Source organism: Lytechinus variegatus, chromosome 12, assembly GCF_018143015.1.
Source record: "Lytechinus variegatus isolate NC3 chromosome 12, Lvar_3.0, whole genome shotgun sequence".
NCBI classification, from domain to species: Eukaryota; Metazoa; Echinodermata; class Echinoidea; order Temnopleuroida; family Toxopneustidae; genus Lytechinus; species Lytechinus variegatus.
In genome coordinates, this window is record NC_054751.1 from 754,195 (window position 1) to 779,527 (window position 25,333).

At 37.1% G+C, this 25,333-nt stretch overlaps 1 protein-coding gene across 1 annotated transcript in view; it reads left to right on the forward strand.

The window, feature by feature from the left end:
- Positions 1-25,333, forward strand: part of LOC121425125 — a 45,334-nt gene that overhangs the window by 18,322 nt on the left and 1,679 nt on the right. The window contains exons 4-16 of the mRNA XM_041621111.1: positions 4,748-4,934; positions 6,631-9,639; positions 10,409-10,864; positions 11,479-11,629; positions 12,174-13,614; positions 14,554-14,792; positions 15,197-15,319; positions 16,503-16,613; positions 17,421-17,580; positions 19,138-19,278; positions 20,031-20,237; positions 21,176-21,436; positions 23,106-23,228. Coding sequence (XP_041477045.1) covers positions 4,748-4,934; positions 6,631-9,639; positions 10,409-10,864; positions 11,479-11,629; positions 12,174-13,614; positions 14,554-14,792; positions 15,197-15,319; positions 16,503-16,613; positions 17,421-17,580; positions 19,138-19,278; positions 20,031-20,237; positions 21,176-21,436; positions 23,106-23,228 — 6,609 coding nt within the window. The remainder of the gene's footprint in view (positions 1-4,747; positions 4,935-6,630; positions 9,640-10,408; positions 10,865-11,478; positions 11,630-12,173; positions 13,615-14,553; positions 14,793-15,196; positions 15,320-16,502; positions 16,614-17,420; positions 17,581-19,137; positions 19,279-20,030; positions 20,238-21,175; positions 21,437-23,105; positions 23,229-25,333) is intronic.

The following is a 25,333-nucleotide window of genomic DNA, read 5'->3' on the forward strand; positions in this document are numbered from 1 at the left end:
GTTGTGAAAATGAAGCCGTTAAAATTTCCATTTGCTAATGCATCACATGAAGTGCTTTTTGTATAGATTTAAAAGATGCTTTCTCCCCACACACTTTAGTGTTAGACTTTGAATATATGTGTGTATGTTCAAGCTGATTTTCTTGCGCTAGAATTGCAAATATTAATTACAAAACAAACATGGCCAAAATCATGACGGTGTCTTGAATTAAAAGTAATACAGTAAAAGCATTTTGTTGTAAAGTTCTACTATTGCATTTCCATCAAACAAACTTCATTCAAATGATTTGATCAATTTTTGTTGGTTGCTTTTAGTGAAAAATGATTAAAAATTTCATTGACCTCATTTCCAACACTCAATTTGAGATACCACACTTTTCCTATTAGGCCCGCAGCGTGCATAATGAATTGAAATGTGTACAATCATGCAATCTTAAAGGTCAAGTCCACCCCAGAAAAATATTGATTTGAATAAATAGAGAAAAATCTAACAAGCACAACTCTGAAAACTTCATCAAAATCGGATGTAAAATAAGAAAGCTGTGACATTTTAAAGTTTCATATTTTTCTCAAAACAGGTATGCATAAGTCAGTGATATGCAAATTGCGAGAGTCTATAATGTCCATCACTCACTATTTCTTTTGTTTTTTATTGTTTGAATTAGACTATATTTCAATCTATACAGAATTGACAATAATGTAAAACTTGACTGAACTACATAATGTTAAACAATGTCAATTCCACAAGTTCAGGGAGGAATAAAGTTCAATTTCAAATGACATGGGTGAGAAAATCAGAATATTTCATATTTTAGATAATAAAATACAAAAGAAATAGTGAGTGCGTGATGTCATCAGTCCCCTCATTTGCATACCAACCTGGACATGCATATAAATGTTGTGTGAAATCAAGCGAAACTTTAAAATGTCATAACTTTCTTATTTTTACATCCGATTTTGATGAAATTTTCAGTGTTATGATTGTTGGATTTTCTCTTTTTATTCAAATCAACTTTTTGTCAGGGTGGACTTGTCCTATAAACTTACATGTAGTTAGTATTATGGTCACATAAAAGTGAGCATTCCTTAAGAAAAAACCCATCTATCTTTTAAGATAAAATGTTCAATGTAGTTAAATATGATTGTTGCTTTTATTGCATTCTAGTATTATGGACCATCTCATATGAAGACTTAAGGCCACCGCACACCTTGCGACCCGACTGGCTTGCGACTGGGTGAGGGGAGATGTGATGTCACAGCTCTTGTCAGCTTGAGCGTCGCAGACCGGTCAGAAACAAGTCGCAAGGAAAATCGGAAGGTTTTGACATGTCGAATCCTTATGTGACTGGATCTCAAGCTCAATCCAACCTCCAGCCAATCAGACAGCAGAGTTGCATAATGCGTATTATGATAAACAACGCGCATATGCAGTAGTAAGCGTAATTTCTCAGATGCTATGCCAAAAAGCAAAAAGCGCATACGTGAGTCGCAGATCGGATCGCAAGGTGTGCGGTGTCGAGGCTTATGACTGCCTTGCGATTCATCTCCCCTCACTCGGTCGCAAGCCAGTCAGCGACCAGTCGGGTCATAAGGTGTGTGGTGGCCTTAACATACATTGAAATCAATCCCTCAATTGAGATCATTCTAAATTCAGATCAGAAAAGACAGGATCGAGCCACTCTAATCCCAATTTGAAACTGATGTGAATCGATTGTATATGTGAATGACCTGTATACATGTTAGATGGGGGACCACATTAAATGATTACATAATCAATATGTAAGTGGTGTCATCATAAAAGGTGCATTGACCGGCTTTTCAATGGCACTGTCAGATGCACATACAAACCAGGAAGACAGATATAATTATTGCTAAATGTAAAAGCAGGGAGTACCTCCCAACAATTTTTTTTTTTTTTGGGGGGGGGGTGGATATTTAAGGTGTAAAATCAGTCGCTTAACCTGAGTATTCACACACCTGCATCTGATATGGAAAGTTGATGAAAACATGTCCACCGCGGTGTCACAGTTATGCAAATGAGACAAGCAAACACACAATGAACGCATTACCCCGGCAGGTTATCACCGGCTTCACGCCTCGGTGCACCACCTGACTGTCCCATCTTCATCCTTTCATCCGTGTTTTAATGGCAGGGGAAGAACCAGTTCAGTAAACAGCTATAAGAAAGACCCCCTCTCTCTGTGGTGGTAGCGTACCGCAACTATTGTTACAATGTACAAGGGGCTTTGATGAAATATGGATTGGTACACTGCTATAACAATCATTAGCGGATTCCATACCTCTCAACTCATGGTATAATTGAAAAAAAAAAACTAAACAGCATTGGAAAGTTATATGAAGCAGGATGCCAGGACACTGGTAATGTTTTTATCTGATTATGTAACCAAGGATTGATATCATATTGGATTGGAATTATGTTGGAATAAGGTGCTGGTAAAAGAGTGTTCATATAATCAATACCTTGGAATAACCACTTGATTAAGGTAAGTTATAGTCTTACTGGTCACAAAAGTAGTAAGTACAGGTATAAACAACAATTGTATATTTCATATGTTATCTATGTTATTATATTGATGTTGATATCCATGTTGATAACTTTATTTGTTTATTTACATACATGTAATGCTCATAAACCTATGTGAAGTTATTGAATAAAGTACAAATTACAAATCATTACCAAATTATGAAGATTTGTATTCATTAAATGACAGTTTTTGATAGTGATTACTTACATGTACTACTTATTTTATAAATTTTGAGTCAATATCAAAATCATCGTGCTCACCAGGAAAAATGAGAAAAATACAAAAGAAAATGGAATTTAAAGTAAACTCAGTAGTATTCTGTAAGAAGTTTGGTACACAAAAACATAGTGTTATTCTAACAAGGCAATATTCCTATTTGCAGTCTATTGATTAATTGATGAAGTGCTATTTTGAAATAAAAATTGATTTTCCTCAACTCCGTACATTGGATATTGGTGTGCCATATTTCCAATGCACATAATGCAGTTTAATCACTTTGTATGTACTTATCTTTTTTTTCTCTCCATTAAATACAATTAAAAAAATGATAAAAACTGCAACCAAGCCCAATGGCCACGTGTAAATAAACAGATTTGAATTCAAATGTACAGGTACATATATATTTTACTAAAATAATACAAATTATGATTAACTAGTAACTTCTTTAGAAAAAAAAACAACGACTTGAAATTTGAGTATATAAAAAAGGGAAAGAAAGGAAAGATAAGAATGGGAGAATTACATGTTATTCACTTTCATAGTCACTTAAAACTGCTCAAAAGGTGAAAAAGAATAATTTATCAAAATACATTGAATTGAGTCAGGAGGGAGGGGGGCATCAGTCTTTTAAACTAGTTGAAGAAAGTGTTTATAACAACAAAGTTGACCTCTTTCCTTCTTCCCTCTTCCGCACAAGCAAAATACTATGTAAATGAGAGGTAGTGGGAATTATGAAGTAGCTATATATATTTAATGAGACTATGTGCATATTTTGTATGAATGAAGCCACAGTGGTACCCATTTTCACTACTGACTCAACTTAGCCAGGTCAGTCTTGTTTAGCTTTCCAAACTACCCCTCAAAACTCCAATATAGAACATATCCATAATAATAAAATTTGAGGAAACTTTATGGTCAGAAAGGTACAAGAGTTATGTGAATACCAAATGTAATGAAAGTGTTTAGCATCAATAATTTATGCATATGAAATGATGATCATGTAATGCAATTGCATGGACCAATATATTACAGAATTTGTGAAAACAATGCTGGTAATGATAATGATAGTAGTGTATTTTTATTGAGTGCATAATTCCACTCAACAGAGAGCTCAATTAATTCATTTTTTTTTCAATTTATGGTAAATTTTTGAAATAGAGCTAAGTTTTGGTTGTAAGTTATTTTTTTGGTCTCATATCAATATTTTTCAGTAGTGTGTATATTCTTTTGATAAGACGCTCCTGAATCTTAAGAACTACTAGCCTGCAGATACATGTAGTATCGTCTGCTTTTTTTCAGTCTTCAGCATTTAGCCTCAGAAGATTACCGGCAAAGATCTGCATTGATAGAAGTTGAACTACATTGTACTTTTGAAAAACTCGCTTATATTTTGAATTTTCTCGTATTATATATCTTCCAGTCCTGTGTATATTCTCTTGGGAAGACTCAGCTGAATGTGACAAACAACGGATCAGCATATAGATACATGTATAATCTTCTTCAGAATCTAACATCAGAAGATCCTTGTCAAAGACTTGCATTGGCAGAAGTTGAAATTCTCTTGAAAACTCACTTGTATTTTATCTCTTATTCCTTTCAGTCCTGTATATATTCTCTTGGGAAGACACTACTGAATCGGAAGAACAACTGGTCAGCATATAGTACCTTCATATATACATGTATCAATCTGCTTCAGAATCTAACATGAGAAGATCCTTGCCAAAGAATCACATTTGCAGAAGTTGAATATCTCTTGAAAAACTCAATCATGATTTGTTTCTCTATATCTTCCAGTCCTGTAAATATTCTCTTGGGAAGGCACTACTGAAGATCTGAAAAACAACTGACCAGCATATAGTACCTGAATGTAATCTGCTTCAGAACCTAACATTGGATGATCCTAGCCAAAGACTTGCAATTTGACAGAAGTTGAATATCTCTTGAAAAACCTCAATCATGTTTTTTTTCTCTTATATCTTCCAGTCTTGTGTATATTCTCTTGGGGAGACACTGCTGAATCTGAAGAACAACTGGCCTGAAGATAGTACCTTATATCACCTGCTTCAGAATCTAACATTGGATGATCCTAACCAAAGACTTGCATTGGCAGAAGTTGACCTAATCTGCAAACACTCACTTCACAGACTCTCGGGGCAATATAAGGAAGGAGGTAGGTATCCCATCTACAACTCTTTAACAAGTGTGCTTATTTAAATTTTATTGGGAAGAATTTTGGTAAAATGAATGAAAAACGAGAAGAATGATAAAACTATGGTTTCTAGCCAGTTGGTCTAATCTTTAGACCAACAGCACTATAAGAACACTGTGCCTATAAATATCTACAGTTGTGCTCAAAGGTTAATGAACCCCACCACAAAATGCACTATTTCTTGCTGAGTGTTGAATGTAAAAAACAAAACTAAAATGTTTAGCGAGCACAGAGAAACAAACTTTATTGAATGTAATAGGTTATCACTTGACTTTACAATTAAATATCTAAAACATGAACACTTTTAATATGTTCATTTTCTGGTGGGGTTCACTCTAGTGTTTGAGCACTGTATTTTGTTTACATACATGTGTCAGTTTACTTTATTAACAGCTTGTCTTATTGAGATAGTCCCTCAGGCGAAAGTAAGTATTTAAAGGACAAGTCCACCCCAAACAATAAATTGATTTGAATAAAAAGAGAATGTAGAATAAGAAAGTTATGGTATTTTAAACTTTCGCTTAATTTCACAATACAGTTATATGCACATCCTGGTTGGTATGCAGATGAGGAGACTGATGACATCATCCACTCACTATTTCTTTTGTATTTTATATGAAATATTCTAATTTTCTCCCCATTTTCAAGTGAAACAATGATTAATTCCTCCCTGAACATGTGGTATTAGCATTGTTTACTAATATATGGTTCAGTCGACTTGGTCCTTATTGTCAAATCTGTAAAAAATAGATATTGTATGATTAAAACAATAAAAAACAAAAGAAATAGTGCGTGGACTCTGGGGTGGACTTGACCTTTAAGGACATAACAAATGGTGAATCAGCTAAAGTGAAATTAGGCCAAGCAGTATGAGATGAACTGTGATAAGACCCATTAAGGATGGGACAAAATGCCCATCATACAAAATATTAGAAGACTTTGGAGTGGTCGTGATTGAAAAAAAGTGTAACTGGTCAAATTCCTACCTGGTAGAAAATATACTTCCTGCTACTGCCACCGCCTCAATGATTACTCAAAATGAAAATCTGTCACAAGATCAAATCCCATTGGTCTACATGTACATACATCAAAGTCTAATGTCACTTTTTGTAAGGCAATCCTTTATATTGTCATTATGGTACATGTATATTGCTAGTTTTTGATGAAACAATATTCTGTGTAAGAAGAAAATAGACTAAATAGTAACTTGGCTAAGTGGTATTTAGGTCAAACACTCAGGTGATCGGGGATAAGAGACAGACCATTTGAGATGAGACCAGCAGGAGAGCATTTCATGAAAGGACTTGTTGGATGTCCGACAGTGAACAGTGCTCAGCCAATCAAAATCTAGGAAATTGTCAGGTTTGACAACTCATTGGACAAAAAATGTTTATGAAAGTCTCCCCTGGCCTAGATGAGATGAAATTGGCATTAAAGAAGTGGGACTAGATTCGTAGTGGGTGATGGCTAAATTAAATCTGTTAGATGTTAGGCATCCCACAGCTGCCACCACCTTAAGGATGACAATTTTTTGGGGGATAACTTTTGGTCAAATACTCACTGGTTTTATTCCCAGCTTGTCTGAGACAAGTATAATTATCTCCATGAAATTTTTAAGTATATGTCGAGGTATTTGTTTTGATTGTTTCTTATGCAGATAAACACTATGGATGGCACATTGTACCAAACACACAGGATGCTACTAGTAGTAGGCAAGAAAGAGTTTCATCAGGAGATGAGCCCTTAAACCAGTCAACCAAAGATAGCACCGGAGACTCATCCTGTCCTCTCACCTTGAATGAGCTTATTCAGCAACCTCAGGAAGACATAATTCTTGTCAAACCTGTTCCTTCACAAGGCAAGATGGCATCAGGCGGCAATCTTGGTCCCCCAAGCCTTGAGGCATTTGGGAATTTATCTACAAGAGCTCAAGAAATCCTGAAGAAAATCTACTCATCAGAGAGCTCATCTAAATCAGAGACTAGTGGAATATCCAAAGTAGGTTCTGATTCCAATATTTCCAGCAATGAAGTAAAACATTTTGGATTTGATAGTGAAGGGAGGTTGGCTCATTCAAATCCAGCTTCAAAACGGAACTCGTTAGTGTCAATGAGTGACTCTCTCTTAAGCCCGCTAAGTGGAAGTCCAAGGGAACATAGTCTTTCAAGAAGATACAGTGATACTGATTCTAAAATATCGGGTATTGGATCTGGGACTGTATCATCACCGTTAAATGTGTCGCCTGTTCCAATCATCACAGTGTCAAGGCCTGAATCTGAAACACCTCCCCTGCAAATGTCAAATGACAAACCAAGGGCACGATCTCTGGACTCGGCTGTAACCGCTCAGGTGTCCAGTGCATTAACAAAGTTCATCAAGTCTAGGAAAATTAGTGGTGTTTCTAAACCTCTTGAGAAATCAACAGATGCATCGCAGGATTCTCAAAAAGTGTCAGAAAGACTCTGTAGAGACAGCGTGGACTACTCAAGTTCCCTTGGAGGAACGGACGATGAATGCTCCAGTGGACACAAAACAGATGGTGATTGGTTTATGCTGGATGATCCTTTTGCGGAAACAGAGTCAGAACCTGAGGGAGACACACTGCTTTCAAATAGAATACGCTCAAATAGTATCGCGACTTGCAACCTATTCAACTCTAAGCCATCAGCATTTAGGGCAACCCAGTTAAAAACTGCCAGAAAGTCAACTACAAGTCTGTCACATCTATCTGAAATCCAAGAAGAGGAAAATAAGCCTTCATCAGGTATAACATCACATACTGTGGAGAATGATACTTCAGCTTATTCAAATATCAAAGATCTTGCACAGCTTCGATATAAGAGAGCAAGTGAGATCCGACCTCCTGAATCTCATGATCTATTTTCTAGTACTACAACCCATTTCACGCCAATTGTACTAAGTTCTACAAAACCTGAAGGATCTGTTAGTTCACCTATTATGGATATAGCAAAAGTAAAAGCAAAGAAAGCAATGGAGCTCATCAAATCAGACCTTAAGGTGTCCAGGAAAGAAAAGCCACCACCATCAATGCTACAAGATCTTGAAAATGATGCAGCTGATTTTGTTCCAGTAGATCAAGGAAACAGTTTGCAACCTGTTAAAGAAATGGCTGAGCTAGAGGGGATGAGTGGAAAAAGCAAAAGTGAAAAACAAATTTCAGAAAATGTGGAAAGTCAGTCTAAATCAGAGCTTACTACTGATCAGAAATTAAAGTTGTTATTTGAAAAACACGGCCTTGCATCCCCCAATCCATCTCCTTGCTCGTCGCCAAATCCAGCAGGATCATCAAGACTTTCAAGGGTTTCTAGGATCACACCACTTCTTGAAGAGAATGAGAAGCAATCAAGTGATGCAGGAGAAGTGCCGGTTAAACATTCGGGAAGAGACACCATGGACAAACAGGAAGTAACTAAAGAAATTGATCCAGTAGTGGATTTGAGAGCAAAGAGAAAAATTTCAGGTAGCCAAAATGTTTCTTCCCCAATCTTCAAAAGGGAACCTGTCACGGTGGTCCAACATTCTCCGTTGATGAAGGAAGTAGGTTTTGCTCCCATATTCAAACCTGAAGAAAAATCTGCATCAGATGGCTTGTCTAGTAATTTATCAGTAGCTGAAGTATCAGCGAGGAAGAGTCCTTTAGTATTCCTACACCGGTCCTCCTTGGAAAGTAATGAACCACAGAAGACTACGCCGGTATGTGACAATGCAAGTGATCCTTCTAAATATGGAATAAATGAAAGGGGGAGAATAGAGGAAGTAAAGAATGAAGTAGAACATCCAGTGAAAAGTGTGGAAGACATTAGATTAAAGGAAGAACCTACCGATATTGATAGAACAACTGATCTCAAAGCAAGGAGGTCAAATAAATCGGCCATGAAAGTGGTTTCAACACCACAAGCGGGCAACATATCTAGTGAATCAGGTTCTCAGGAGAAAACAGCAACAGAACTTGTTAAGACAGGATCCATCTTGTCTCAAGGGACTTCTGAAATATCAGATCCAGCTACAGTGACTTTGAATGCATTGGAGAAACGAGATACACCAAATCAACTTGCCAATAAGAACATTCCAATTCAGGTTCAACTCCAGCAAGATCCTGAAACTGGGCTCTACAGAGTTCTACCAGTGGGAGCTCCCTTGCAAGGGCTACCCATGCATATTACTCCATCCTCGTCTACTCCAACATCTCCTGTGCAATCCGTTACAAATAGCACTACTGCAATTATTTCTCCGGGTACGACGCACACCCCCAGCCCTAGTTCTTTGGTATCAACTTCACCGGGTGGAAACAAGCTCACCCCAAGAAAGAAAAAGTTTGTGGACACCAGCAGCGATCCAGACTCTTCAGCGCTTTCCCATCGGTATCAACATAGAAATCCTCCAGAGCGCAGGAAAGAACACACCAAGAAGAGGACTGAACGGTCAAAGTACTCCGTGTCTCCTCACAAGAAGTCGTTGAATAAACTGTCCAACTTGATAACGGATTCCGAGAGCAGCGAGTCCTCTTTCTCCAGTCCTGTTCCCGTCCTGGGTCATGAGAAGAGCCAGGCGCACATCCGTCCGCATCGGAAGAAACCCACCAGGTCACCGGCTAGTTCCTCTCATGGAGATTCGGATCACAGAAAGGAGAGACACAAAGATCAGGGTGAGCATTTGTTTACATAGATCTTAATCTCTTTCTCCTTCAGAAAACGGTATCAAACTGTAAAGATTTTCTTTTTTCAAACTTATTACATTGATCCTAAAAGTTCCTAAAGTATTTTCTTAAGCTTTAAATAAGGATTAAACCCTTGACACTATTGCATTGTATATGAAATAATAATCAAAGCATTTGAATATTGAGATTACTAGCTTTACTATTAGCAATGCATCCAAGATGTTTTATGTTAAACATGAACAACTTCATCAATAATAACATCCTTTTCTTGTGATAACTGAAGAATTATTTGAGGGATCACTTTCAAATATTTTTGGTTACAAAGTCAATGGTAAAATGTTGGAGAGTTCATGATATATATTGAATTATCTCGTTTCTCACCATAACAAAAGGACAGTATTGGTGATCAACTTCAAATTCGACTCAAATTATGCATATGGATTTAACATTTGGGTCATGAGGTCAAAGGTCGAGGGTCATACAGCCTAGAGGTCCTAGTGAACATGAAAACTTCTGGTTCTCACAATGACCAAATAACTGTTTAAGGGATAAACTTTATGCATATGGGAATGATCTTCTGATTAGATTTTGGTCTCAAGGTCATAGATAACAGAATCACAAAGGTCATCATTTGAAATTTTAGAAGCTAGGTATGTGATATATGTCTGATCTGGCATTATGACAGAGGCGTGAATTGATTGCATGCAGCTGCTGAGAATCCATCTATTGCTTTTTAATTTATTTTGAAACCTTTCAGTGAATGCCATGAGATCGCCTCAAGTTGAGAAGATTTATCGGGAGCATGGTCACCGGTCTCAGAGTAAGCCAAGAGAAAAGAGCTGCCCTACCCCACCTTCCAACAGTTCTACCCCAACAGGGGACCACAAATCACAGATGAAACTATCTCACCACAACCGCCTAAGGTCCACTCAAGCTCGCCTCACCACCGACGACATGGATGATACCCGACCAGTGGACCATACCTTGATGCTTAGCTCGCCAGTATCGGTATCGATGTCGTCGCCGTCGAGGGATAGTGGTGTTCACCTACGCTATGCGACGTCGAGCGGTGAAGACCTTCCATTGATCCAGGAGGCTCATCTTGCGGATGCTCTTCAGGGTAACTCTCATCTCAAGAAAGTCATCAAGCAGATCAGACAAGCCTTTGCCTTTGACGGATATCTTGAAAATGGTGTGGAAGATCTCCAGATGGGTGAGTTTAAAGTCTTCTCAAATCCTTAGTCATCTACTCATCTATCAACCTATCTATCTATCTATCTATCTATCTGTCTGTCTGTCTGTCTAGCTGTCTGTCTGTCTGTCTGTCTATTTATCTATCTATCTATCTTTCATTCTATCAATCAGTCTGTTTACTTGTAGGGATTGCTTTCAACATTTCCCTATGAATCTCTGTGTTTTTACATCATGGTGTCCCCTTGCATTTTCATTTCACTCCAATTCTCTCTATTGTTGGCCTACGTTTCCTGTTACACTTTTCCTCATTCTGTCCTTGTACCTGTTTACGACACCACCTTATTCTGGCTGCCGTTTGTTTAATGTATTCCATACTTTTATTGTCATTACACTTGCTTCTGAAGATTCCTCTTAAAATTTTCCTTGATATTCTAATCATTCTGTGCATGGAATCATTCAGATCATGTAATTCTATTATCTTATTTTTTTTGCTCCATACAAATGAACTAACTTCCTAATTTTGACAAAATCTTAATACAAATGTGCTCACATTTAGACTTCTTAATTGTTCTGAATAGGGATTTAAAATCATACATATTAATTTGTGTATTATTATATTTTGTTTGTGTTCAGCTGAATACATCTCATCCCTGGCCAGCGTGACATATACAACCTTCTCCAGTGCAGTTACTGAGAAATTTTGTGATCTATATTGGGAAGAAGAACTCCTTGAAGGATTATATGAAGCAGTCAACGGAAAGAAACCTGCTCAGCCTACTACCAAGTAATTGAATCGTCAATATATTTGTTGATGCTATTTCCTTGTTGCTATTTCCTATTTTTTAAATAATTTGTACTGAACTCTGCCATCCTATTTTCTTTATTTGTTAGAAAAATTAAGTAAAAACAAGGAAGAATTAAGAATATATTGGAAAGGCACTGGGTCGTATAACTATGTAATGATAATTTAAAAACTTTTGTGCATAACTCATACCACAAAATAGAGAATTTAAGTCCCATTGTGCTTAGAAGAATGAAAAGAAGAAAAGGGTTAGGCATTTATGGAACAAAGGATCATTTCATGATTTTACATCATTTACAAATAGGAATAATTACATTTTCAAAATATTATGTAATACCCATAATTTTTTTTGGGGAAAAAATGAAGGTATGTTGATATCTCTTTTTATTTCATCATCTTTCTAATTTCCAGACTGTAATATCTCTGTAATTTATGTAATATCCATTGTTGAAAATTGGAAAATGGCAGTTGTAATGCTTGATGAGTATTGTGTGCTTGATGAATTAAAATCCATTTGGAATTGCAGGAGTACACCAACATCACAGAAGTCCAGTGAGGTCAATAGGAAGTCAAAAGAAACCGCTTTAGCAGCAAAGGACTTGAAGATAGGAAGAGATCAATCTAGAGGAAGGAATGAAACAAAGAGAAGCTCCTCCGAGAAGACATCTGGAGAGAGTGCAAGAAAGATGGCTTCCAAATCCAATGAGCCAAGAGGAAAACATGAAGAAGGAGAAGGAAAGAGTAGAGAAAAGGTAGCAGAAAGGAAGTCTGCAGCAAGTAAAGATGCCAAGAGCCACAGGACAGGGTCAAAGACAGAGGGAAGTAGAGAAAGGAAGACCTTGTCTCCGGAACCACCGAGACCAACATCCTCAAAGAAGCTGTTGAGTGAAGGTGATGGTGAGAAAGGTAGTCAACAAGGACAAGGTCGGTCCAGTGAAACAAGACGTAAGAAGTCCACAGAGGATATCAAGGCAGATTCAAAACGGGTACAAAGGCAAGGACAGGCTAGAGATAAATCCTCTGGGGAAAAGAAGGAGACCAGGGTTACCCAGAAGGATGAATCTGAGAAGAAGCAAGAACATATTGGTGGACATGTCCAGAATGGTAGTGAGGGTGGAAAGGAAAGCAGGAGAACTCGTAGCGAAGAGGCTTCGGCTAGTCGGTCCCGTAAAGTTAGCGCTGATAGCAAGGATGGTAGAGAGAGTAGAAACAGCAAAGATGGAAGGGAAAGTAGAAATAGTAGAGATGGGAGGGAAAGTAGGAATAGCAGAGATGGGAGGGAAAGAAGAGCCGGAAGAGTAAATCACGAAAGGAGAGAAGATAGTGTGCAGAGAAGAAAGTTTGATACTACAGAAGAAGAGGATATCCAAATGCTTTCACCTTCGAATACCAGTAAAACAAGTGTAAAGCCACGCATAGGGAAGCTGCAAGAAATAAATGATGAGAACGGAAATACGAAATCTCAAGAGTCTCTGCTGTCCTCATTTAAAGACTCATCTCATGGAGACCATGACAGTCACGACTCATTGCTAGATCATCTGAACGATAGTTCCTACCTTTCCAGTACCAGTGATCTATCCTCTAGCCTCCCCTTGCCAAAGCAACAATCAACACCATTGCTTAGTAAGACTCTCCCTGTAACCAAAACAGAAGTGATCCAATCTAGGCTTACCCCAGTTGGTAGACACTCCCCAGGTGGCATTCAAGGCCCTCTTGGTTCTTCCCGACGTGATAGCATTGCCTCGTTCAGTAGCACGTCATCGGGAACATCTTCACGTACGCACCAGAGCTTTGCAACCGGCTCATTAGCAGACTCCATGCTGGAGAGTTCCATTGAGGAAAACAGGCTAGTCATGCCCAGCGGCGTGTTATTCAGTGGGGATAAAGTGGATCCATCGGTTGCGGAGTATGCACAAAACCTGACTGGATGTGGAGAAACCCAGAACTCAATAGAGAGCAAAATATCTGTAAGTGTCTTGTGAATTCAATTCATTTTATATTTCTTTGTATAAAAACAACAATATAAATATTACAAACATGACATAAATCAAACAGAGACATAAATAAAGTATTATGCTGAAAGGGTAGCAGCCAAAAAGAAATTAACCTTATGTACAGTCGTATGTATAAACCTGTAAACGCGTGCCTTTCAATTTCAGTTGGAAGAAGATACTGGATATGGTGTGCAAATAAAATTTCATATTTTGCAGTTTTAAAAATTTGAATAATATTACAGAAATGAACCAGATAAGTGAGTTTGTTGAAATGTCTGAAATTAAATGAAAATGTGCTTTAAGTCTTTTTGCCATAGAATAGAGTCTGGTTAGCTTTATGTTGATGTATGTGGCTTTAAGCACAGAGAAGACAAGATGAACTTTTCAGAGGGCTGTGAACTTTGAACCAAAATGATGGGTTACATTTGGCATAATCATTGTTATTCCGCTTGCTTGTATTATTGATGACCAGCTGGTATTTAAGGTAAAAGTAAGTAGTTGCAGCAAACAATTCTTTCATGAGAAAGACTTAAAACAAGGTTAATTACCACTATATTATGATATATCTAGATCTGGTACATTAAAGTGAACATATCTTTGTGAAATCATGAAATCTTAGCTCCAAACTGATAATTCCGATGATCACTAAAACAGAAAAGCAAATGGGACAGTGTTGCCTGAAAATATACCTGACATTTGCTGGAATCTTGTATTTATTTTGCTAATTTCTCAGCAATTATGCATTGTCTTCTAGAGCCACTTGGCACATATTTTTTAAATATTTGTACATACAAACACTTGGATGGTAATTTTATTGGATTCTGCCAAAACTCATTTTGAGATCATTACCGCATCTGGGATTAATCTGTAAGCATTCATTCGCTCTCTGTTTCTTTTGTTTATGACTGACAGGAAGTAGATCAACAGCTGACTCTAGAGAAGCGATCTCAGAAGAAGACAGCAAAGTTCTACCGTAAGCTTCAGGAGAAGGTTACTTCTGAGAACAAGGGGATCGCGTCCAAGGTCAAGCAAGAGCTTGCAGAAACCAACCAAAAGATTGAGTTCTTAGAATCAGCCAAGAGGCATCTTGAGATGTTGTATGCTGAACAGTGGGGACTGGACTTTGCCTTGCTATATTCATTTGCGACCATGTAAGCATTGTGAATGTACTAAATTCAGTTTTGCTTTTCGTATCTTAAGTTTCTGTGATGAGCGATTACAAGAATTATTTAGAGAAGAACTCATGGTCGATCCCCCCTGTAATATTTTCATGCCTCTGATCCCCGATGTTGTGCTAGAGTCCTTATGTTATTGAATCGTCTATCAGTTTGTCTGTCCAGTCTTTTCCATTTTCAGATCCATACTTGGTCCAGTACATTTAGATGATCTGATTATTTTGGGTGTTTTATGATTCGAATTCAATTACAAGGTAGTATGGGTCATTATATGGAGTGGAGACAATTTAAGGTATTTATTCGTCTTTCTTTGCATGCATAAGTCACAAAGATCATTCCATTCAAACATGAAAAATATATTTTTTTTCATATGCCCTCAGCTCTGGTGATGGAAACCTTGTCAGGCAAATGGAGAATCCACTACTCACGATGCATACAGTGAGAACTAATACAACTCTTCAGGCAGGAGAACCAACAGGGCTCTTCTCATACCTTTATGCAAGGTAAGAAATATTTTTGCGAGCACCATCATAAGGGCAGTGGCATAAAAGGGTTCCTTTTGTACCTCTATATGCAAGGTAGTGAAGACTCTAACTGGTACTACCATAAAGCAGGGGAACCGGAGGAACCCTTTTCATATTTCAATACAAGTTATATGTTTGTTATTGTACCACCTTAAAGGCAATAACAAATAAAATTAGCTCTTTTACATACCATTATGGAAGAATATAAACCTTCTTACTGGTACCACTGTAAAGGCAGCAGTACCAACAGAGTCCGTCTTGTGTGTCTATGCAGTGTGATAAACATCCTTGCTAGTACTACTACAAAGGCTGTGGTACCAAATGTGCATTTCTCATACTCCTATGCAATGTAATAGACATCCTTGCTAGTACCACCATGATGACAGGGGTAAAAGAATGGCTCTTTGGTACCATTAAAGAAGATACTTATAAATCTTGTTGGTGCCACCATGAGGGTAGGGGTACCAAGTGGCTCTTTAACCATTTTGAAAGGTAATTTACATTCCTGCTGGTGCCACCATGAGATTAGAGGTACGAAAGTGACTCTTTAATACCATTCTGGAAGGAAGTTTACATTCCTGCTGGTGCCATCATGAGGGTAGGGGTACCAAAGTGACTCTTTGATACCTGTCAATAAAGTGCTTAACATTTTTACTGGTTCCACCATTAAGGGTAGTGGTACCAAAGTTTATTCATTGGAATATCAGATGTTGAGGTGGCAGACACCATTTTTATTTGGAAAGAAAAATTTCGACTCGATTGGTTCCTCTCATTGGAACCTATCCCATGCTATTTATTTCAATGTTTTAAAAAAAGCACTGCAAAATTGCAGTATGATGTATTAATCATATTTTCTCTCTAAAACTGATAAATACCTTAACCATTATGTTGGAATTCTTATCCTGTTTAGTGATAAAGTTTATTAAAAAAACTCTGGAACATTGTCATATCAATTTGTACCATTGTAGAACAGTATGATGATTCATTTCTTTTCACGACTGTAAGTAATTGTAAGGCAATACTAATTTTTCTACAATATTATGTAACACATGTTTTGTATGTAATTGTCATTGCTTTCTGACCAATAAACCCATGCAAGATAAACAAAATTATTATTTTCTATTTTCACTTATCATATCTGTTCTTTTTATTCAATTTTCAGACAAGCATTGTTAGATGGATACTTGCCTCATTTCTTCTACACTTATCACTATTTTGCCACATCACAACAGCTGCTAGACTTCATCACCAGTCGCTTTTTGTTCGCTTCCAAGTAAGTATGAGTACTGATAATTGTTATGAATTAATCACTGCTAATACACAGTATATTGTCAAAATATTTTTTGTTTTGCTAATTTATTACAGAATAAAATCAAGTCATTATTAAAAAACAAAGCAAATTCTGGGGGTTCTGTGCTCTGTTAGAGGTGTTGTGGTTTAGTGTTAATGTGTCCAGGCTCTTGACCCCAAGGTTTTGGGTTTGAATCCTGCTGCGGCACTACCATCTTTTGTAAGGTGTCAATATACATTTGCCAGACTAAGGTAACTGGGTATATGGCAGAAATGAATTCCCCTGTAGGAAATTATTGTTATATGACACCTAGTTAGATCCTTGTGAATTGATTGGTTGTTTGATATCGTTCATTCAGCCCATTTTGCAATGACGTCATCAACCGTGCACTTTTTGATCCATTCATTGTGCAATTTTGGACCCATACGATTTTGTCCATTGCACTCGCGCACCGAAACTGCAGCTCATGCACCAGCAGTGCGCATGTTGTAATGACGTAACAATCAACAGACCGAACTCGCACTACATGAGCATGTTTTGCATCAAAATTCATGAATTTCACATGAAAAAATTTTTTTTTAGGTGTCATATAAACCAAATAATGAAAGTTTTCTTCATTCGTGCAATGGACAGAATACATCATGAGAAGTATTCTGTCTATTGCACTCATAAACATTCATTATTTGTATACTATGCTTAAGCTTGGGTATTAACTATGGAGTGTTAGGAGTGTCATATCAGACATGGCCACCACTATTACTATTAAAATGTTTTGGTTTTTATTTTCAGGCAAAAGTTGCGGAATGAAGAAGATGATTTGGCATTGTCAATCATCGCCAGAACATGCTTTATAGACATTCTTCATGTATGGGTGGAAGGGTTCTTTGATGTGGACTTTAAGCCTTATCCACAGTTTCTTCATGAACTTCTGTTGTTTGTGTCCGACCAGGTATGGAATATGAAGTAGTACTAATATACATAGCATTTGTTTCAAATAAACTGAAAGTATTAAATGACATTACGAAAATTTGTGTTTAAAAACAGATCTCCTCCGACACCCCAATTTCAAATTCCAAGCTTCTCTCACTGCCCCCCCCCCCATCCCCTATATCAGCAGGAATGGTAATCCTTAAGTAAACATCCACACACTCTCCCAGATAATCCACCTTCCCCCAAGGAGATTAAGTGACCTTCATACGGCCAGGCAGAGAGAGAGAGAGGGAGAGAGAGATGTTGTGGTTTTCAGCGCGGTGTTTGTTCAGCTCTTATCAGCAGCTGCAGTTGACCCCACCCCAGTTTAAACGAGAAAAAACTTAACTTTCCCCAAAAACTGAAAATGGGGTGTCGATACCCCACTTGAGTTCCCATTGACTTACACGCAAGGCCTTATCAGCAGTCAAATGAACCCCACCCCAGTTTAAACGAGAGAATTGAAGCTCTCCCAAAATCTGAAATTGGGGTTTCAGATTCCCCACCTGACCTCCCATTGACATAACATGCAGGGCAATGGGGTTCATGTGTTATAAGCTGGTGGGGTATTTTTTAAACACAGGATTCACGTAATGAAATGTATTTTAAAAGAAATCGAATTGTTCAGACAATATTATTGTTCTGCAAGATAGCAATTGAAAGAGATAAATTAATTGATTAATTCATCCAGTAAAGTAATAGATGTAAGGAAAAATACTGGCAAATAGAATTCATGGGCAATTCTATCAACTATCCATGTGCAACTCCCTACATACAACCTTCCTTAAGTCATTGATAGGGAGTCTACATAAAACACCATGATAGTGATCTGGTCATTACATGCTGACCAACCCAGGGTGATGCGAAGGTACAACTTGTGCACACTTGCTCATTTACTTGCTTTACTCCCTTTTTGTGTGAGTTAGGAGATACAGCGATATACATTTTGGAGTACAGAAATCAATTTCATATGTGATAAAAATAAGGCATCGTACAACTTACGGTGAAAATTCACTGAAAATGTGTTTTCTAAGGGAAGAGTTACCTTGCAATTTATCTTCATGCTGAGCTTGCACGTCTGAAATGACGCCACACATGTGCACGTCCACAATGACTTAGGAGAACGGCAGAATGGAGGTAGCGAGGTTCTCAATTCTCAGAGTCGCCGAGGGTGAGGACTTGACGTATTTGCAATGCCTTGAAATGATGTAATCTCGTACCAGTCATCTATGTGGACGTATGATTGTAAAAGTGCCTTATGACCATGATTTAAGTACATTGTGGAGGTTCATGATCAGGAGAATTAAAAAGAAGACAAAAGGGGGTCAGATATATAGAAGTTTTATTAGGAGTATGGAATTGCCCATTTCATAAAGAATTTAGATAATGCAAATGAATATATAGCATTGAATAAATGAACAAATAAATAAGATATGTAATTAATTAATGTTATAAAACAATGATTATTGATAATAAATAAAGCTATTACAAATTTAATGATAAATACAATGAGAATATCGATATCTTATCTGTATAGATGGTACCTGTTGAGCAGCAGAGCAAGTTTCTGCTCCAGCTTCTTGAGCGCAGGCAGCAAGATGCGTCAAATGGGTTGACGTCAGTTGCTGCTAGGGTTCAAAACTCAGAGAGCAGTTTACCTACAATCACCAAACCTTTGGTAAGTCTTCACAACCTTAATACAACCACCAGACTTCAAATACCTTGCAGTATTGTGTTAAGGATAGTATTTATTTGGTTGTATGTATTATTGTTTATTGTAATTATTTAAAGTTTAATCTTAGTCTTTTCTCTTGGTCTATTTGTGCAATTCTGAAACAAAAGTGCAATTTATAGTTTGGTTGAGAAGTGATTTGACCAACATTCTAATGTCTGACAATTTCCATTGTCAGAATGCTCTGGCATCTTTGGATAAATGAATTAATAAGGTCTTTTAACATGATTTATTTTCAATTTATTAGTTTTTCCTAGAAGTTTGGTCAATACATTTGTTGAACAGTCTTGTGATATCAATCTACTATTGAAATAGTGGATTTAGCCCCTTATGTGAAAAAGCTGTTCACTTTTACCTTTACATTGGTGAATGGTGTTTGAATTAATTGTATACATTGATAACATTATCATTCTTCGCATCATGACCATTTTAAGATTTAATAGGTAGCTTCTAACTTTCTTCTATTTTAACTTCTCTTCTTTTCCTCTCCTAACTTTATTTCTTCTCTTTGTTTTTTTCCTCTTCTTTCTCTTACTTTTCATCTTTGCTTTATTGTTTACCTTCTTTATTTCATCTTCCTTATATTTTCTGCCTCTTTGTTTATCCCCTCCTCACACTTTCATGCCTCTCCTTCAATTTGCCTTTTAATCTCCTCTTCTTCATCCTCCTCCTACCTGCCTACCTTTCTCATGCCCCAGCCTTTACCGTGGCAAGTACCCAACAGCTCACACAGCGACAAGAGCGGTGGTTTCAAAGCGAGTCTAATGGCTTGCTTTGTCCGCAAGCCCAGCAAGCAGCAGGAGCCGATGGCCTACACCCCGGCACCCCATGCTCCAAGGGAGGGTTTTCACATGGGTGACCATACCTCGCAGACCATAGCTCACGTCTTAACTCTCATCCAGCAGGTAATTCCACAAGTCAAGCTCTTGAATTAATGTCAGTCTAAGGGAGTGAATATTGTGTTCAATTGCAAGTCAGTTTCAGGTCCCAAAATCATCCATAAATCTTGCAATGAAGTGCAGATTTCTTGTATCAACAACTATATATTGATTTTCTTTAATTCACATGGATTTATCACTTGTAAATTTGCAATAGATTGCAATGCAAATATTTTCTTGCATCACCCCCTAAGGATTGCATTAGACATGTGATTAAAACCTACTTTGGTAGCTAATATGGTAACAAGGTTAAGAAAATTAATGAAGTACAGTAATATTGATCATAACTTTGAGAGCAAAGGATGTTTCATTGGTAACATTGTACTGTACAGTGTTTTCAATGAGACATCCTTTGCTCTCAAAGTTATGATCAATATTACTGTCAGGTTTTGCAAAAAGACATTCAGGTATGCATGCATTTCTGAAATGTTTTAGAAGGTTAGAATGTTTGAAGAAAACAGTAAGAAATCTTTTTGGTTGTGTCTATTAATATCGTCATGATTGTTCATAGTTAATTTATATAGGCCTATGGGCTTTTAAAATATTCAAAAGTTATTGAAATTAATTTGTGGGTAATTTCCTGGGCCGTATAGAACTGGCATTCCATTATTGTTGCTGTGTATGATTAATGGATTCAATTAGTAGACTTGTAGATATAGACCAATCTGTATCTTTGTTCAATAACGAGTTATTTTTAGTTGGCCAGCCTACTTTGTGTGTGTGAGGATGGGTGTGTTTGCGTGTGCGAGACTGCATGTGTGTGTATTGATGGTTAATGAACATATCCGTCTTCGCTTTTAGGGGTTGTAAAAAATGTTCATGTGTATATATGTTTTTGGTATCAACGTAGATCTTCATCTGTTGTCATATGTCTTGTTAATTTAACTTGAACTTTGTTATTTCAGGCTTTATTCATCCAAGTTCACCCCATCCACTTCCTGAACTCCCGCTGCCATAGCATCAGTGTCAAAGACACTGCAAAGTCTCCTTACTCTCTTCAGCTCCAGCCTACTCCTTCCTCAAAGACCGATGGAGACGGAGTGGAAACGAAGAGCCTCTTTGCCGAGAAGGTCTTTGAAGGGAAGGAGATCAGGGACCTGTTGGACCTGGGCCAGGTTGTTTCTCATTGGGTCTCAGCGGAGGTGGTGTCTTCTTCTTCAGCCAAGGTTAGCCAGACACTTTGACAGTGTTTCATGAAACAGTTTCTGATAGAGCTTCTGTGTTAAGCTACTGAATTGTTCCATTTGTTGAGTTGAGAGAAGAAACTGATATTATTCATTCTTGATTTAAAAAAAAAAATTGTCTTCACATACATGTAACCTGTCTACTGTCATTGATTAAAGAGTGCTCTTGACAGATTGGCCATTTGAATTTACCTAACATAGCAACATGTAATGTATGTAGCTTGATATCTCAGTGTGTAGTTGATTCGATAGTAACAGGTAAATGGAATACCTCACTAATTGGATCTCTGGAAGAATATCTACAAGATTTGAAGAATTTATTTATCCCACTGCTGCCACCAAATGTTGAAAGGTTTTGTTTGTTTTCCGTTTATTCTGTGGAATTGATTGTTTTCATTTGTTGAATTGGTCATTTTCATTGTTTTTCCTGTGGTAAACTTTTTAAGGCTATAAAGGTTTATAATGACAGACACATGCCATATTTGCAAGATCCATTGTTTTAATTTCTTGAATTCCATCTTCATGACTTATTGACCAACTTATATGTCGACAATGAGAGGTCCCCTTTCTCACCTTCTCCATTTGTCATAATATTCCACCGATGGGAAATGTATATATATACAGTGCGTATCAAAAAAAGTTAACACTTTGAAAAAACCCTGTAAAATTACACATTTGTAATATCCTGAAAATTTTTACACATTTTAACATTGGTACAGATCCATTTAAGCAAATGACGATATAACTGTTGAAAAATATTTCCGCTTGAATGAGCACCACTTACTTTTGAAAAGTTAGTGAAAAATGATTTGCGCAGAACTTTGAAATAGTTATGCAGATAAAAGTAGACCTTAATCATGAAGAACACGTTGAATTTAGCTAGTAAAATTGATTTGAAGATATCTTTTACCTTTTTCTACTTGTTTCCTTGCCCAAAACACTTTGAAGATTGCATTTTGCCCCATCCCACTCCCCCACACACTGAGGCCATCGTGACGATATTTGCTTTACACTGAGCTGTGATTTACATAAAATGGCTTAGGCTTGATTTTAATTTTGTTAATCATTGTCAAGCTTAAGAAAAGTGTGGAGAAACAAGTATTAAATGAAAAATGAAATGTAAACCCACTTTAAATGATAAAAACTTAGTGAAAAAATGCTGGAGATGTCTGAAATAAACTTTTGTTCAGATTCAGTTATGTCCTCAGATCCAGCTGGCACAAAAAGGGTAAAGGTTGTGCGTACCAAGAGTTTAAATTTCAATTTGGGTGGCAAAATTGTTACAAAATGCCTGAATGTATCCGTTTCATTTCAATTGACTAAAAGTGCAAGGGAAATGTATGAGAAATGTTTTGCAGGGTAGGTTTGATTTCGCCCTTTCCCCTTGACACAGCGTGAAAACAAGCATTTCTGCGCAAACAGATTTCTGCGAGCTTTACAAAAATGGACAGTACTCACTCAAGTGTCAAAACTTTTACTTTCATTGGATAGATGAGACCCAACCCCAAGATTATATATGAAAATATTACCCACATGTTGTATATTTTTTAATTCCCAGGGCTTTTTCAAAGTGTAAACTTTTTTTTGATACGCACTGTATATTGATTAAAAATGTTGATTAAATTCGTTTGTTTTTATATTTACAATAAAGGCTCAAGTGGCTCTCTTGAGCAAGTTTATATCTGCAGCCAAGACGTGCTTTGAACTCCGCAACTTTGCATCCTGCGTTCAGATCTTGGATGGATTAGACAATGTCATAGTGAGACAAGTGCCAGTAAGTAATGGAATCAATCAATTATTTTCATGTATGTTGAGCTTTGTGGCCTAGTGGATAAGTCTTCTGACTTTGAAACATAGGGTCATGGGTTCGAATCCCAGCCATGGCGTAATTTCTTTCAGCAAGACATACACATTGTGCTGCACTCAACCCAGGTGAGGTGAATGGGTACCTGGCAGGATTAATTCCTTGAATTCACTGAGCACTGAAAGGCAACTCGAGCTAAAGTTGGGGTAATAATATTACTAATTAACAATGCGCCTCAGAATAGATTATCTCAAGATAGATGGCACTATATAAATGCCTATTATTATTATGTAATACTTTAGAAAATTAACATATTGTATATCCAATTATCTTGATGTTATTATATTAATTAGGTGGTCTGTCATTTATGACAGATCACCTTTTAATTTCGTCAGAATTTTCTACTTATTATTTTTATTTATTTATTTTTACGGATTTTTCTTGTCGCCAAGTTATCTCAAAATAGACTTGATCAATTTCATTGAATTTCATGTCATCTATAGGATCTGTCATGGACACGTCAAAATAAGCTTTTCAAGGTCATCACGTCATGATGACGTCATCTAGGCGCCATTTTGTAAAATCACATTATCAATCACATCTCCATTATCAATTATCAAAAATCAATCAAATTTACATCACATCAATTTCAGGTCAAGGGTCATTAGGTCATGTCATCAAAGGTCACCTGGAGGTCACGACGCGCGCGTACGCGCGCGTCAAAATTTAAAAATGCTCAAAATCACTTTTTGACCAAACGAGAGTACGTTTTAGGTCATTCTAAGCATTTCAAAAATTTGCGCGCGCGCACGCATGCGTGCGCGTTTCCGCGCGTAACACCTTAACGCAACTCAGAAACACCGTTTTTTTACATCATTGCATTGATAATAAAATTTTGAACAATTTGATACCTTGATCAACCTTCTACGACCATTAATAACGAAATTAACACCCGTTAAACTTTGCAGCACGTGTGCGCGCGAGCTCTCACTATAGGCCATATATGGGCAAAAACATGCCTATTGCAAATTCACTGTAGCTCTTTAAATAGTCCATTGACCCCCAATTTTTTTTTCATATATCGATAGAGTATGAGTTGTAGATTTGATTTCATGTCACCATTGTCCCTAAATTATATCGTGACGTCATCAAAATAGAGCCTAAACTAAAAATTTAATTTTTTCAAAAATGACGTCATCAAATTTATGCAAATTTGGTTGTAACTTCTCGAATATAGATCGTTTTTCGCCCAGATTTCGATATGTTGTGGTTTAGAATGTACTCTTTTTCCTTAGTAAAATAAATTTTCGTTTTGAGAAACGCATCATTGCGTAAAACAGCGATGAAAAGAGGCATGTCATTTTTCCTCATTTTGCGTGTAATCTCTATGGGACATGACTTTTTCTCAAAACCAGATTCGACATTCCTCTATTTCGTGAGCCATATCTCCATTTTTTCTTGTCAGTTTTCTTTAAGCTTTTAGTATGTTGTAGCTGAGATTCTGAGCTTTCGCAGATGTGCTCTTCATTTTTTGATCAGATGCCGAGATCATGCCCGTATTTCACTTGCAAAATTGGACTTGTAATTCTCAAAATTGCTTACGTGTATTCTCTATGGGGAATATCGTGGCTTTGACTGCTTCCTAAAGGGCGCGGGTTCGAGTCCTGGGGTGGACAAGATAATTTTTTTTTTCACTTTTTTTTTTCTTTTTGCCACTTTTTACATGATCCTTTATGATAATTTAAAGGTATACAAGTTTAAATTTAGCAAGATAAAACAGATTATAATTACTTTTTTTCATATCACATGTATTGTCATACATCAAAGAGACCCTTTTACAGTGCTTTATCATCTCCCGTCTTTCACAAGCATTCTATCCATAATCAACATTCAGTTGTCATCATGAAGATCACATTGATCTGCATGAACATGGTAAGTGATCATGACGGCAATAACAAAGACAGACCACCTAATTCGTCCACATGACGAATTAAATTCTAGTTATTATTTGGAGTTAGTATATTGATGTACAGTACATGGTACCTCACTTAATAAGTGCTCCAACATTGCTCTTT